Source organism: Cetorhinus maximus, chromosome 13 (assembly GCF_964194155.1).
Source record: "Cetorhinus maximus chromosome 13, sCetMax3.hap1.1, whole genome shotgun sequence".
Classification (NCBI taxonomy): Eukaryota; Metazoa; Chordata; class Chondrichthyes; order Lamniformes; family Cetorhinidae; genus Cetorhinus; species Cetorhinus maximus.
Window position 1 is genome coordinate 56,359,706 of NC_135891.1, and position 16,145 is coordinate 56,375,850.

The window sequence follows — 16,145 nt, forward strand, 5'->3', positions numbered from 1 at the left end:
TTTTACTATGCTAAAGGCATTATATAAACAAGTTAAAGTTGTTTCTCTAGAGATGATGTATATCCATTGAGAATTGGGAATATCCCAACAGTTGGGATTCTCAACTCTGCTGACTTTTCACAACCTGGCAGGCACATGGGGTAGCAGATCATGCAGCGCCACAAGTGAAGGGGAGGTGGACGAGAGATCTCGCTGACAGTATGTAAATGTGGGTCATAAGATTGGAATCCGATTCGAGTCCAAGTGCTGTTTGAAAGCCTGAATTGACACCCAAAGCTAGCAAGGATGTCAATCTACCCTCAGCAAATCGACAGCCATCTGTTAACATACAGTGGTTTGTGCCCAGACAGCAGCACTGTTCTGGTTTAATATCTAACACAGAAGCTCTTTGACAAGCTGATCTGTGATTAAATAGAATCATAGAATGGTTACAGCACAGAAGGCTATTCAGCCCAGCATACCCATGCTGGCTGTCCTAAGGAGCAACTCACGTACTGCCACTACCCTGCCTGCTCCACACATCCCTGCACATTCCTCCTTTCAAGATATTTAGAAAAATGTAGAAACTTTTACGGCACAAAAGGAGGGCACTCTGCCCATCGTGTCTGCACCAACCAAGAAATTAACATCCCAACCTAATCCCGTTTTCCAACACTTGGTCCATAGCCCTGGAGCTTAAGGGGCTTCATAGTATCTTACCTGGCATGAACAGAGGTCAGCAAACAACACACTGGGTGGGGAAGGGAAGAGGTTGAGAAAAGTACTGATTTAAAGTTATAAAGTTGTGTGGAAATAACAAAGGTTTCTAGATTTACAGACAGTAAATTAACATAGGGTGACATATGTGGGAAATGAGCATTGGACTGAGAATTACCAATGTTGAGATGTCGATCCTTCATGTGATTGATCAGATTGTCCTTCGAGATGCTTTTATATGGACACATCTTACACTTGAACTGCTGAACCACCACCACCTCCATCATGTCCTCCAGATTAGACAGGTCATGCTGCTCAAGATGGTCTGCACAGGTAGATGTCGGCCCTTCTCCCAATCCATCACCCGACATGTTGGAAAGCCGGGAGCTGGACATCTGAGAGTTGGACATTTGGGAATCAATAGGACCACCTAAATAAAATACATTAGAGGGGCAAAGTCAGGGGTGGCTGAGTACTAAATACCATGGAAATAATAATCACCTAGAGCACGTGATCTGATTACATTTTTCAAAAGCGCATCCTACAAATCACCCATACATAAGGGGCAACAGACTGAGGAGCAATGGCAAATTCAAGATAATATTGTAAACCTTGACAGAAAAGCTCCAGCATTTTATAACAATAAATTGAACTGTCACAATGATTTGTAAGCATGCAATCTGTACACTAGTGAAATTAACAGATTTGATAAAGTTGTGTACAATGTATTGATCAAAACTTTTAAATTACCACACAGCAAAAAAAAAAATACAGGTGATGTTTGAGGGAAACTGTTGCACCTCTGTAACTTCATTAAAGAAAAGCCCAGCAGTTATATTCTTACCATCATCAGGGTATGGCAGTACAAGGTACTGAGTGACTTCAGCTCCTTCATCTCCTGCACTCGTTACAGCAATACAACCTGGGGAAAATACCAAATCATCACAACCCAGGCAAGAGCACAGCAGATGGCTTATTCATTTCAAATGTGAGAAATCATATATAAAAACGAGAAGATGCAGAAAACAGATCAGTACCTTCAACATAATCTTTCAACTCTGAAGGGTTTCATACACAAAACATTAAGCTGTCTTTCTGTTTTTAATGGAACATTTTATTTCTTTTTCTTTGTATGAATCAGAATTAGTTAACCAATAGACACCAGGTGTCCCATTTAACAAGCTTTAACTACATCAAAGGCCTGATACTGAGCAGTAATTAATTTACATGGAAATGTTTCATAGGTGCTATATTTGTGTGATGAATAATCAGCAGGTATGGTCTTCCAATAGGAACATTCTAAGGGAACTCACTTTGCATAATGTCAGGTCCAATTGTAGATTCTATAATTTTATCAATAGCTGATCCAAGATCGGAGGATGTAGAAGCGGTCGAGTCTGACACAATCATGGTACCATCCGGTGCCACACTGGAGTGAACCAATACTTGGGCAGATTCAGACACCATGATAGACTGTGTAACTGTGGAGACACTGGACACAATAGTGGACTGAGCAACCGAGGAAGAATCTGGAAGGTGTGTGATGGTTATAACATCAGTGCTGGAACTTGTTTCTGGAACCACCTCCTGGAATATCACAGAAAAAGGAAATGTATTTGTTATGAAGGATTTCAGCAGTTTTTGGGTTCAATGCAATCAAAGATAGTTCAGAGTGCTAAATGGGATCATTTTTCCATTCTAAAGTTCATTGCAGAAATTTTTGCCCAGTTAGCATCATTTAAATAAGGGAACGCTTCACCCAATACATCCCTATTCCAACAGACAACAGCCTGTTTTCAAGCGCCCATAGTCACCGAAAACAGGTTTGCCCATGGAACAAAAATGTCCAAACACAGCTTATACTTTAAAATTTAAAAGATATTGATAAGTTGCATCTACAAAAAAGGCAGCAATGTTAATGTGCCTCTTCTAATTTCAATTAACAATATAATTTAAAGTAGTCGAACCGTTTTTCTGAAATCTAGTCTTGAAGGAAGAGTAATCTCCTCTAGTTAAATATTAGGAAGAATGAAGCCTTCAGCCCCTGCTGCAAAAGCCATACCATTACTACCAATTCCTCTCCCTTCCTGTCATTGAGTTGAGCCAGACAGTTTACAATCTTTGCATTCTATTTAATCCCAGGTTGAGATTATGATACCATATCCTCTCCATCACAAAGACTACCTACTTCCACCTACATAACATCCTTTGTCTCTGCCCCGGCCTCTGCCTTTCTGTGGCTGAAATCTTTACCCATTCCTTTGTCACCTCTTGGTCTGATTATTCCAATATGCCCCTGGCTAGCCTCTCATCCTCCGCCAGGACTAGTATTCTAATGACTCAGGATAGTGTTCTGGGGACCTGGGTTCGAATCCCACCATGGCAGATGGTGAAATTTGAATTCAATATAAATCCGGAATTAAATGTCTGATGATGACTACAAAACCATTGTCGTTGGGTCACTAATGCCCTTTAGGGAATCTGACGTCTTTATCTGGTCTGGCCTACATGTGACTCCAGACCTTAAATGCCCTCTGAACAAGGGCAATGAACAAATAAAAAAAATCTGCTGCCAGCATCATTCTTGTTTTCAAATCCATTTATGGTCTCATGCTTCCTAAGACCATAAGACCATAAGACATAGGAGCAGAAATTAGGCCATTGGGCCCATCGAGTCTGCTCCGGCATTCAATCATGGCTGATAAGTTTCTTAACCCCACTCTCCCGCCTTCTCCTCATAACCTTTGATCCTCTTACCAATCAAGAACCTATCTATCTCGGTCTTAAATACACTCAATGACCTGGCCTCCACAGCCTTCTGTGGCAATGAATTCCATAGATTCACCAATCTCTGGCTAAAGAAGTTTCTCCTCATCTCTGTTCTAAAAGGTCTTCCCTTTACTCTGAGGCTGTGCCCTCGGGTCCTACTAATGGAAACATCTTCCCCACGTCCACTCTATCCAGGCCTTTCAGTATTCTGTAAGTTTCAATCAGATATCCCCTCATCCTTCTAAACTCCATCGAGTATAGACCCAGAGTCCTCAAACGTTCCTCATATGTTAAGCCTTTCATTCCTGGGATCATTCTCGTGAACCTCCTCTGGACCCTCTCCAGGGCCAGCACATCCTTCCTGAGATACGGGGCCCAAAATTGCTCACAATATTCTAAATATGGTCTGACCAGAGCCTTATAAAGCCTCAGCAGCACATCCCTGCTTTTATGTTCTAGTCCTCTTGAAATAAATGCCAACATTGCATTTGCCTTCCTAACTACCGACTCAACCTGCAAGTTAACCTTAAGAGAATCCTGGACTAGGACTCCCATGTCTCTTTGCACTCCAGACTTCTGAATTCACTCCCCATTTAGAAAATAGTCTATGCCTCTATTCTTTCTACCAAAGTGCACTGTATTCTCCCATCCTACTGCCCTCCGAATTCCTCCATTTCTGCCCTTTTGGTATCATACGCTCCTTTTTTTCCCCGAAAGAGTGTTGAATATGCCTTTATTGGTCTGGACCCCAAGCTCTGGAACACCTCACTTAAACCACTTTGCTTCTTCTCCTCAAAGATGTTTCCAAAACCCAGCTCTTTGACCAAGCTTTTGGTCACCTCTCCAGTTGGCTGCTACTTTGGCTCAGAACCTTCCTTTGTCTGATCGCCCTTTTGTAAAGCATCTTAGAAATTTCTTTTACATTAAATGCACTATATAATTAACTATATAAATGCAGGTTGCAACTTAAAAAAGGGAGAATCAAATGAATGAATATTGTAATGTATACAAAGTGACAATACAATCATGTAACCCTATCTGTGAAGTGAATAAAATTACTTTACAAACAAGGCTGGTTATTGCATCATTGCGTGATTCACTGAAATTACAAACATTTTTATGTTAGCTACATTAGTTGTCTCAGTAAAATTAATTAGCATTGGGTATTACTCAAGTACCCTATAAATTAAGCAAATTACTCGGACCTGGAATTTCCATTTTAAGGAGCAAAAAAATAAAAGTAATTTAATAAATTACTGTGAAGTATGTCAATGTGATTGTGAACTGCCCCTTAATGGGCACTTTAGAAAATTGTAAACCAGTCATTTTGAGTGGAAGGTGGCTAATTCAGCTCAACATTAAAAGAATGCCCTGAGGATGGATAGTGGATGACTGTGACTTTTACAGTCGATACGTTGCCTCAATGCACAAGTTCCATACCATAGATTGTTCCGAGCTCTGGCCCACACCAGAGTCAACGGCTGAGCCGTTGTCTGCCTCAGATGCCATGCCAAGGGTGGTTACTGTGTCGCTGCTGTCTGCAGATACCGCCTCAGATGTCTCCACTGCCATGCCACTCTCGGAAGGTTCCTCCTGCCCTGAGGGAGCAGCATCACTGCTGCTCTGTACTGCGTTCTCCTCCAGCTCCATCATGTCACCTGTCTGTTACAAGAAGGTCTGCAATAAAAGAAGCAGTAATAATGGGGAGGGTCAGACAAGGCTGTTTTATTAGGAAATGTTACTGTGGTAATGTCCATAGAATTCGGGCTTTTCGTTATAAATAAAGTGACACCAGAAAAATATTTCTTTATGCTCAACTCCCAAACTGCTGGCAAGTCTGGGGAAATGTCCAGTGCCCCTTGGATTGACAGATTTTGCATATTTTCAACTAAAAAAAAACCAAAATAAATCAGGAATAAGTCAAATTATTCAAATATTCAGCGTGGACTAGTCAAATAAGAACTTTTAAACACATTTTAATTAGTTCCATTCCGATTACATGGTTATCCATCTCTCACTTTTTCCCCCAGTCCTGTTTGGTTTTTGCACCCTACCAAATCTGTCTTTTCAAGAGCATAATTTTAAAATCTTTTCCTCCTGGATCCAAAATGACTGGTGGGAGCAACTTTCAAAGGGTTGTACGTGCTTGACAGGCCATTTTCTTCCTGATGAGCCAATCAAAAGCTCATACATTTTCAAGACCTCAGGACATCCCAAAGCACGCAGCCAATAATGTATTTTTTTGTTTTTCAAGTACAGTCACTGTTATAATGTAGGAAAATGTGGCAGGCAACATGTGCATAGCAAGGTCCCCAAAACAGCAATGAGAGATTACCAGATAATCTATGTTAGTGATGTTGGTCCAGGGGTAAATATTGTCCAAGACACCGGGGAGAACTCTATTGCTCTTCTGCAAAGTACTGTCATGGGATCTTTTATGTCTACCTAACTTAGCCAGATTTATACACGATGAAACAAGAGCAGAATAGGCATACTTGCATTTGTATAGAACCTTTTACAACCCAGGGGTATCCCAAAGCATTTTACAGCCAATTAAGTGCCTCTGAAGCGTAGCCCCTGTTGTAATTTTCGGTGACACGGCAGTCAATTAAGACACGTGCCCAAAAGCAACTAAGTAATAAGCAGATTTTTTGTTTAGTGATGTTGCTTGATGGATGGATTTATCTGAAAGATGGCACCTTTAATAGTGGTGGGAGGAACAGCCTAGATTATATGCTTAAGCCTCTGGGGTGGAACTTGAACCTTCAACCTTCTGAATTAAGAGGCAGTGAGACTGAGCCACTTCACTTTAAAACGTGTATGATCGCATCAGATACAAATAGATCTATCTCTGATACGTTAAGAAATTAAGAGAAAAAGACAGAGTGCTGGGACTCAAATAAAGGCAGAGCATTCTGGAAACATAGTAACATTGTCAGCATCTCAGAGAAATAGATTTGCCATCGCAGAGCTGTCATTTTTTTTAAGTTGTAATTTCTCGCTGTGATTAAGTATGAAGCCCTGGGAATGTGCAGAGTGAGCTATTAACCTCAAGCCAATATCAGATTGTTTTACTAAGTGTAAAAACTGACAAGCTGCAGAGAGTAGGACCTTCACAGAAAATGATACTTATAACCTTTCACCTCCTGTCACCTTGGTCTTCTATTCCACTTGCTATTTACAAGGAGTATAGAAGAGGAACCGTAAGAGCAGCATGGATTGTATTACCAAAAGTTACAAACAAAAGCTGCAAGTTACCAGCTTGAACCTTTATGTTAAAACAATCAAACCAGCTCACATGCCTCGAGTTTCACTATGGTGCTGCATTAATACTGTGTCCTAGCCAATGTCTATCCATCAAGCAACATCACTAAACAAAAAAATCTGCTTGTTATTTTGTTGCTTTTGGACACGTGTCTCAATTGACTGCCGCATTACCGTACATTACAACAGGGACTACACTTAAGAGGAACTTAATTGGCTGTAACATGCTTTGTTTCACCTCCTGTTTGTAAAAGGTTCTATACAAATTCAAGTATGTCTACTCTTTTCTTGGTTTATAGTGTATAGATCTGGCAAAGTTTATGTACACCACGGCAGATGATGGAATTTGAATCCAATAAAAAAATTCTGGAATTAAAAGTCTAATGATGGCCATGAAACCATTGCGTAAAAACCCATCTAGTACATTAATGCCCTTTAGGGAAAGAAATCTGCCCTCCTTACCTGGTCTGGCCTACATGTGACTCCAGACCCACAGCAATCTGGTTGAATCTTAAATGCACTCTAAACAAGGGCAACTAGGGATGGCCATGCATGTTTTCTGATTCTGCAGAGCATTTTGGCTGTCCAATATATTCTCAAATAAATGTTTTCTTCAAACTGCATTTCAAGATTAATTATTAAATCTGGGTCATTGCAATCCAAATTCAGTAAAGACTAAATGTAGGCTTTTGTTCGCAGAGGTCTCCGTTTGTGGAAAGTATAGTCCAGCTATGAACGAGGAAAAAAAATTATGAAAAACTTGAGCCGAGATGGATTCCATCTAAAACATTCAATAATCTTTCCCTAGAGGAGAACACAATCTTAATTAGTGCTAGGTCATTTGAGTGAAATCAACAAAGCACTTTTTCCATGCAAAGGATTGTGGAATTTTGAAACTCGTCCCCCATAAGGCTGTGGATGCTGCATCAATTGAGGTCGAAAGATTTTTGTTAGGCAGATGTATCAAGGGATTTGGAACAAAGGCAGGTAAATGTTGTTGAGTTACAGACCAGCATGATTTGATTGAATGACAGAACAGGCTCAAAGATCTGAATGGCCTCCTCCTGTTCCTTTAGTCTTCCAGATGTTGACTGACCTGCTGCACTTCAATTTTTATTTGTGACATTAATGGTGTTCCAATTTCTAAATATGTTCTAGCTACATTTTGAAAGGTTGTTTTTTTAGGGCACTGTAAATCAAAAATCACATTCCAACTATTGTTGAAGTGACAATGTAACAGGTCACGTGAAGGAGAAAGAGATGACGATAGACTGACTGACAGAGGAGCAGACACATGGAGGGAGAGGGACAGACTAGCCTCCAAGAATCAGTTACAAAACTTGATGTTTTGCAGTGATCTCTTCGAAAGTTGCAGTGATGCCAGCCCTCGTCTCCCCCCATGGCCTTGAGTCATAACTCTTTTGTAAATGGAAATTTGGCCTCAGACAGCAGTGCTTCTTCCAGTATACAAGGCAGAAATGGAGATGGCACTGTTGATGTCAATTTCTGTTGCCATAGATATTTTTGATAGGAATAAGTATATAATTCCCCAGTAACCACTGTTCATGTTAGTCTAAACAGTATGGAGCATGCTAGTCAACTGTAATATGCAACACAGCTGAGTTCAACAGCCACACAAGTGCACTTTACAGCATGGGTTCTGATTAGTAATCAGGAGCATGAACCTTGGATAATATTTGCCTTTAGAACTGAAGAGTGCCTGGAATTGAGTACAATTTCTCTGCTCACCTGCTGTAGCTGACTCTGCACAGAGCAGCAATTGAACCTATGACTTCCCTATTCTGTGTGGCAGTTCAATTACAGGCAATGTATTTGCCATAAAGAGGACATGGATCTATCTTACTTATTTAAATTAACTGTTAGTTTTATAGCACCGCCAAGGCTGCAAAGGAAACATGAATCCATGTATCAATCGGAAACATAACAAGACTTGATTGAAAAGCAAAAGGTGTGTTTTTTCTAGTTTTTAATCTTTTTCTTGGATGGGACACTTCACGTTTGGATCATTGGGTCTCCAGTCTGGAATTTGTTCCCAACCTTCCTTCTTGGTCTCTACCTTTAAGGCCCTCCACATATCTCCTTTTTCTCACCAACTCTTTCATTAACCCTCCTAATTTCTTCGTCCTTGGCTTGCTACTCAAATGTTTTCCCCTTTGTGACTGCCATGGGAGGTTTTCTTCTGTGAACGTCACTTCATGGCTCAAATCATCTGGACTCAAAGTAAAAGTCTGCAAAAGCAGGGAAAGGAAAGCCATGTTTTAGCTGCAGGTGGTCACAGGAGGTATTGACAGCACGAGCCCAGGCTCTGCTTGCAACTCCGCACATGCAAGAGTTAGGTCATGCAGTTGGGGAAAGGGAGCTCACTCCAATATCCCCATCAATGTTTAAATGGAAAGCAAATATTTGAGCTGTGACCGATTTATCTTTTTTGCAGCTAAAATTCGTCTGTGAAACATTCAGCGGTCTCCATGTGTATCTAGAGTACGATTCGTTAGACATCCTGCATCTAAGGAACAATTCACACCCCATCCAATTTAAAATTAGTTAGTTATACACATTGTACATCTGAAATCCCTTTCAGACTTAATTTCCCAAACCATTGCATGCAATGTATATGCTCAAACTTATTGCACTGTGTTTCAATACAATCCAATGCTTATTGTACCAAATTTACCATTGATTTCTTTACAGTTGCTGTAACCATGACTGTACAATTCTGCCCATTTGATACCACAATAAAATTACAGCCAGCAATCATTTACTGTTTGCCTGTCTTGTCAGTGGTGACAGCGAATATAATCTTCATATAAATGCAAAATCTGATTGCCTGTATTTGAGATCGTTGCTTACGCAGTGAGCCTTCAGAATGTGTTGTCCACACTGTTGCAGGTCAGAACTGTCATTTCAATGTTAAAAACGTAACCTATTTTGTTGCAAGTGACTCAAAAATAAACACAAGCTTATATAAAAGAACTTTAATTTGTCTCCATTGATCACAGAATCTTATAGCACAGGCACTCAATCGTGCTTGTGCCAGGTCCAATTAATCCCAACTCTACCACTCTTGCTCCATAGCCCTGCAAACTATTCCCTTCAAGTATTTATTCAATTCTTTTTTGAAAGTTACCATTGAATTTACCATAAATAAAGTGATCATAAATGTCACAAATATTTAATCACTCTAATGTAAATTCAGATTTCTTGAATATAGAAGTCAACTGCAAATGGTGTGAGGCATTAGGCTGTTGGTCTCATTTCTGCTGGCATTCTGTATTTCACACAAAACTTTCTCAACCCTTCTGTGCTAGTGGCATTAACATTGCTGGAAACCAAGGGCAGTACACTATTTACATTGTGTTCGACGTTATGTCAGCCTGTTGCCTCTGCTGTCGTTTTCATAGCCAACACTGCTAAACAGCTATTCCAAATTTTAACTTCAAGGGCTACCATAATCCAGCAAACTGTAAATTTAGTAAATAGTAATTAGCAATGTAATGACAGGGAGTGGTTGCCACCTATCTGTGTTTGAGCAGGTTTCCAGAAGTTTCTACACTGTAACCTAGTCATCAATTAAAAAAAAATACAGCAAAAATGAATCCAGCATAGCATTTGTGGTCCCAGCACCACCTTCACAATCCAATGCTACCCAAGAGGTAATGAGCTCTAGAACAAAACAAAAATACCTGGAAAAACTCAGCAGGTCTGACAGCATCTGCGGAGAGGAATACAGTTGACATTTCAAGTCCGTACGACCCTTCATAAGAACATACGGAGTCATACGGACTCGAAACGTCAACTGTATTCCTCTCCGCAGATGCTGTCAGACCTGCTGAGTTTTTCCAGGTGTTTTTGTTCTAGATTTCCAGCATCCGCAGTATTTTGCTTTTATTTTAGGTAATGAGCTCTTCCTGATACACAAGGCTCTGGTCAGAGATCAGCTGCAGTGGAATTTTTACCCAGACTACAACATTCCTGGCAGCCTTTATGCAATATTCCAGTAAAAGCCATGCAACAGACAGGAACACTGTCCAGCTTCAGTTTTGGTCTTGGCACAAGGCAACAGGCCAAGTCAGGAGTCAGGATTACAGTCCATTTCTATTCATTGGATTACAGTCCATTTCTATTCATTTGATTTAAGTTTAACTAAAAGTGCTACTGAGCCACTCGAATGCAATTGCTTAGTTTGAAAAAGAAAGGAAATTTCAGTCTGTTTTCATGGATATGAAGTAAAAATGAATTATTAAAGCAGGCCATGCAAGGAGAATCCAATTTACAGGTGCTACCATGGTGAAACTGATCATTTTCTATTATGTGATCGACAAGTCTTCTGTCCCTATGAACACATCTTCTGCTGTATGCTACCTGCCTGACAACGTGTATTCATGCTGTTGCCTGTCAACCCCTGTGGCACTTCCTACTGAATAACACTGCTCTGTTTGGCTGTTGCACCCCTGTTTCTACTATTAACTGTTCATTAGTGCTCTAGCTGCTACCCATCATCTGTGCCAATACCTCACAGCAATACAGCAGCATCTGTCAAAATACTCAAGGCCTAGCAACAGACCTACAGCATTCAGAGTACTCAGATCATGGTCATCACATTCCTACTGCCCCAATCTTGCCCCCTCCCCATCAGTGTCATCCCCACTACCCCCACCCTTGGCCCCAGTCAGTACCCCCTGTAGCCACCTCACCCCAAGTCAGTTCCCCACACTGCCCCCACCCCATGTGCCCCCTCACCCCCCAGTCAGTGTCCCCCACCCCATCAGTGCCCCCTCACCCCAAGTCATGTCCCCAATACCACTCACCTCCAGTCATTGCTCCCCACTACCTCCTCACCCCACCAGTGACCCCCCCCCCCCCCCCGCTCCCTCTCAGTCGGTGCCCTGCATTGCCCCGACCCCGTGCTGCCTCCGCTCTGCCTGTTCCTTGCTCCTCTCTCATTTTCACTCAGGCACTGAGCCGAGCTCCTATTGAGGGGGGAGGGGGTGATCCCGGGCCCTCAGGCCCCGCTCCGTCAGGCCGCCTTGGCCTCGCCTCCCGCGCCTCGCCCACAACCTGCCTTCCGAGCAGCCGCCTGTTCCTTACCTTCACTCCAGCGCTGAAGAAACCGCGAAATTACAAAGTGCCGGCACAACACCGCTGCCCCCCAACAGCTCACAAACCTACACAAATAAGACGGCAATCTGGGAAGACGCCATCTCGCCTCCCCGGCCGCATCACCCCCTGGGCCTTCTTTTGTATTCATGAGCGCAAGGACCTGCTCTGGCAGCTGGAGAAGGGGAGGCTCAGACCGAGCGGCAATGATCCCAAAAATTACTAAACTCACAGACAATTAGTTAAGCTCCAGGGGCAGGATTTCGATTATGCTCTGTGAGATCTGAAAGGAAACTTAGAGAACTAGTTTTTTTAATGTGCGGATGTGGATGGGTTTAGCCAGGGTGGGTTTAGTTGGTGAAGTGGCCGCGGTGTAAAGAAAATGATGTACGGTGCGTCTGACGTCACTGGCGTCCCATGCGTCTGACGTCGGGGGGGGGGTGGTTGCGGTGTGAGCTCCAGAGTAAATGATGTAACATTGGTTCCAAAGGTGCCCAGGGTTAGAGCACCAGCAGCAATCTGCCAAATGCAAAGTCACCTTACAAAATGTCTCATTATATTGACCCAGTATTTGTTGAAGTAGAACATCATTCTCCCTTTTATAAGATTTCTTCGCCTCATCCTTTAGCAAAATTTTTTTGCTCGGCAAATTGCTGGAAGTGCCAAGACAGCGAGGTGGCTGAGGCATCGGGCACCTTGGTGGATGACAGGACCAATGGTCTCACTCCCTAACCAATGAGATTTAAGAATAGAACAATAACAAAGAAGGAAATATGACAAATTTAGTGTATGTGATAGCCTAGTGGTAATATTACTAACATTAGTAATCCAAACATCCAGACTAATGCTCCAAATCGATGAGTTCAAATCTCCACCACAGCAGCTGGAGAAATTTATCTATTAATTAACAAATCTGGAATAAAAAGCTAGTCTCAGCGATGATAATCATGAAACTACCAGATTGTAGTAAAACTGCTCTGGCTTACTAATGTCCTTCAGGGAAGGAACTCTGCCATTCTTACTTGGTCAGGCCTACATGTGATTCCAGACCTGCAGCAAAGTGGTTAACTCTTAACTGTACTCTGACCATTGAGGATGGAGATGTTTGTGTAGCATTCTCCTCCAGTTAGTTTCTTAATTGTCGACCACCAATTACAACTGGATGTGGCAGGACTGCAGATCTTTGATTTGATCCGTTGGCCATGGGATCACTGTTTATAACATGCTGTTTATCATGTTGTAGCTTCGCAGTGTTCTGTACCATTCTCAACTCAGATAGTGAAGCATTCTATGCCTGCATGCAACAAAACATGAGGAACATTGGGTTTAAAAGTGGCAAGTAACATTCATGCCACACAAGTGCCAGGCAATAACCATCTCCAACCAGAGAGAATCTAACCATCTACACTTGATGTTCAATGGCATTACCTTTCTGAATGCTTATCATCAACATCCTCAGGGCTCACCATTGACCAGTAACTTAACTAACCAGCTATATAAATACTAGGGCTACAAGACCAGGTCAGAGGCTAGAAATTCTGTCCCCAAAGCCTGTCCACCACCTGCAAGGCACAAATCAGGAATGTGATGGAACACTGTCTACTTGCCTGTCAAAAAACTCAACAGCATCCAAGACAAAGCAGCCCATTTGACAGCACCCCATCCACCCCCTTAAATATTCACTCCCACCACAGTGTTACCAGTGTTTACTATCTACAAGCTAGACTGTAGCAACTTGCAAAGATTCCTTTGCAAACGCCTTCCTAACCTGTAACCTCTGCCACTGAGAATAATAAGGGTAGCAGGTGCATGGGAACACCACTACCTGCAAGTTCCCCTCCTGGTCACACACCATCCTGACCTGGAATTATATCGCTGCTCTTTCACTGTTGCTGGGTCAAAATCCTGGAAATCCCTTCCTGACTGTGGGAGTACCTAAACCACATGGACTGCAGAGGTCTAAGAAGTAAACTCAAGCCCACCTTCTCAAGGACAATTAAAATGGACAATAAATGCTGGGCTTGGTAGAATAGGTCACATCCCATGAGTGAATTTAAAAAAGACACAAATTAGGTGCAGAGATAGAAATAGATGGAGAAATTGGGTTAAGTGAGAGAGAAAAAGAGCAGAGTTGAAAAATAAAAGAAAAATTAAAATAGTTTCTATCTGTAGGAATGAAAGTTCAGTTTCAGTTGTTCCATTTATGGGCCAGAGAGGTTGAGTTGTATTGCAGGGACACATATCTTGCCTTTAACAGGATCCCAAGATCACTAAGACCTAGCTCTAACTTTCTGTTGAGTTCAATTTATGTTCAACAGCGCAAATGCAACAATATCTTGAAACCTGGGGCATGATTGATACTCTTTCGAGTTATCAACAGTCACAGATTGCAACTCTTTTGAGTATAATCACAGTTCTTGGTTTCCAGGAGTGGGACATGAACCCACAACCCTCTGATTCTGTACTGCTAACGATGAATCATCACATGTGATACTGTATATCAGTTAATGTCAATTCACAATTCATGCTGCATGTCTTCCTCACTAAAAATTGCTAGCTGAATTACACACTATTAACAAATTCCAGGCCAATTACTTTTTTCATTTCTGTCCCTTATGGCATGGGTACACTAGTCATCTATGTTTATAATTTTCATCAACAACAAAGAAAATCTGAAAACCAAAGACCTGATCTAATTGCCTTATCTCCTACCCACTGCCTAGCATTGTCCTTGATTAAGGCTGTTAGCCCAATTTGTAGCAGTGAACAGGAACTGAAAAGTATCAGCTGTACCTCAGTGATTGTACACTCACATCTAAGTCACAAGTTTGTGAGTTCAAGTCCACTCTGGTGATTTGAGCATATAGCCAAGGCACCACTGCCAGAGGTGCTGCTGTAAAAGATCCCATGGCACTTTTTGGAATTTTCTCTGGAGCTTTGGCCAATATTTACCCTTGAACACACATCACTTAAAAAGACAGGGTCATTATTAGCTTGTAGATGGTCATTATCAAACTGCCACATATTCTACATTACAACAGTGACCACAATTGAAAAGTACTTCATTAGCTGTGAAGTGTTTTGCAACATCATGAGGTCACGAAAGGCACTATATAAACAAGAACATAAGAAATCGGAGCAGGAGTAGGCCATGTAGCTCAGCAAGCGTGTTCTGCCTTTCAGTAAGATCATGTCGGATCTACTATATCAACTCCGCTTTGCTGCATTATCCTCACATAAAGTTATAAATGTCAGTCTTGAATATGCTCAATGGCTGAGTATCCAAACACTTTGGGATAGAAAATTTCAAAGATTCACAACTCTTTGAAGAGTTTTCTCCTTATTTAAGTCCTAAATTCCTGACCCATTATCGTAAAGCAAGAAACATAGAAAGATTTACGGTACAGAAAGAGACCATTTGTCCCATAGCATCTGTGCCAGCCGAGAAAAAGCTATCTAGTTTAATCCCATCTTCCAGCCCTTGATCCATAGCTCTGTACTTATGGCACCTCAAGTGCATGTCCAAGTGTTTCATAATTGTGAAGAGGGTTTCTGCCTCTACCAGCCTTTCAGACGTTGAATTCCAGACCACTGCCATCCTCTGCCTGAATAAAATTACTCCTCAACTCCCCTCTAATCCTTCTACCAAGCACTTTAAACAAATGTCTCTGGTTATTAACCTCTCTGCCAATGGAAATAGGTTCTTCCTATTCACTCTATCTAGGCCCCTCATAATTTTATACACCTCAATTAAATCTCCCTTCACTATTCCAAAGGGAACGAACCCGGTCTGTCCAATCTTTCCCCATAACTAAAATTCTCCATTTCTGGCAACATCCCTGCAAAACTTTTCTGCACCCTCTGCAGTGGTGCAATGACCCCCACCCCCACATAATGAGGATTTTCCTGTCAGTATTTTGATAATCATGGGAACTGGTAACATTGGAATGCCTGCAATATAAGGAAAACCCATACCTGACCTTATAATTACAGGCTCTTGGTCATTTTATGACAGGACATGTCATACTGGATTTCTGCCAAGTGCATAGGTGAACTGACCATTACTATTTTCCACTCACTTAGCCTTTGGGCTCCCACAAAGATCAAGCTAGCAAATTCAATGGTGGGAAATTTGACTTAATCTCATTGTGTCTTATGTACATTCTCACAGCATAACAGGCATAACTATAATCATAGTATGCAGCTGAAAATGGATCAATTACATCATCATTTCAATTATTTTAGTCCACATTACACCTCATACGTTTAAGTAAATTACTGCAGTAGGACTCCAGCAC

General features: G+C 41.6%; 1 protein-coding gene across 5 annotated transcripts in view; it reads right to left on the minus strand.

Moving 5' to 3' along the window:
• znf335 (zinc finger protein 335) overlaps positions 1–11,981 on the minus strand; it is an 84,722-nt gene extending 72,741 nt beyond the window's left edge. For 2 of the 5 annotated variants that reach the window (XM_078555404.1, XM_078555403.1), the window contains exons 1-5: positions 11,839–11,979; positions 4,906–5,142; positions 2,010–2,283; positions 1,541–1,618; positions 875–1,126 (exon numbers count right to left, since the gene is read on the minus strand). In XM_078555404.1, the coding sequence (XP_078411530.1) occupies positions 875–1,126; positions 1,541–1,618; positions 2,010–2,283; positions 4,906–5,118 (817 nt within the window). In that variant the 5' untranslated portion in view covers positions 5,119–5,142; positions 11,839–11,979. Of the gene's footprint in view, positions 1–874; positions 1,127–1,540; positions 1,619–2,009; positions 2,284–4,905; positions 5,143–7,191; positions 7,459–11,558; positions 11,592–11,838 lie in introns of those variants that run through there. The other 3 variants (XM_078555405.1, XM_078555406.1, XM_078555407.1) reach the window with 3 other exon arrangements.
• Between the last annotated feature and the right edge of the window lie 4,164 nt (positions 11,982–16,145).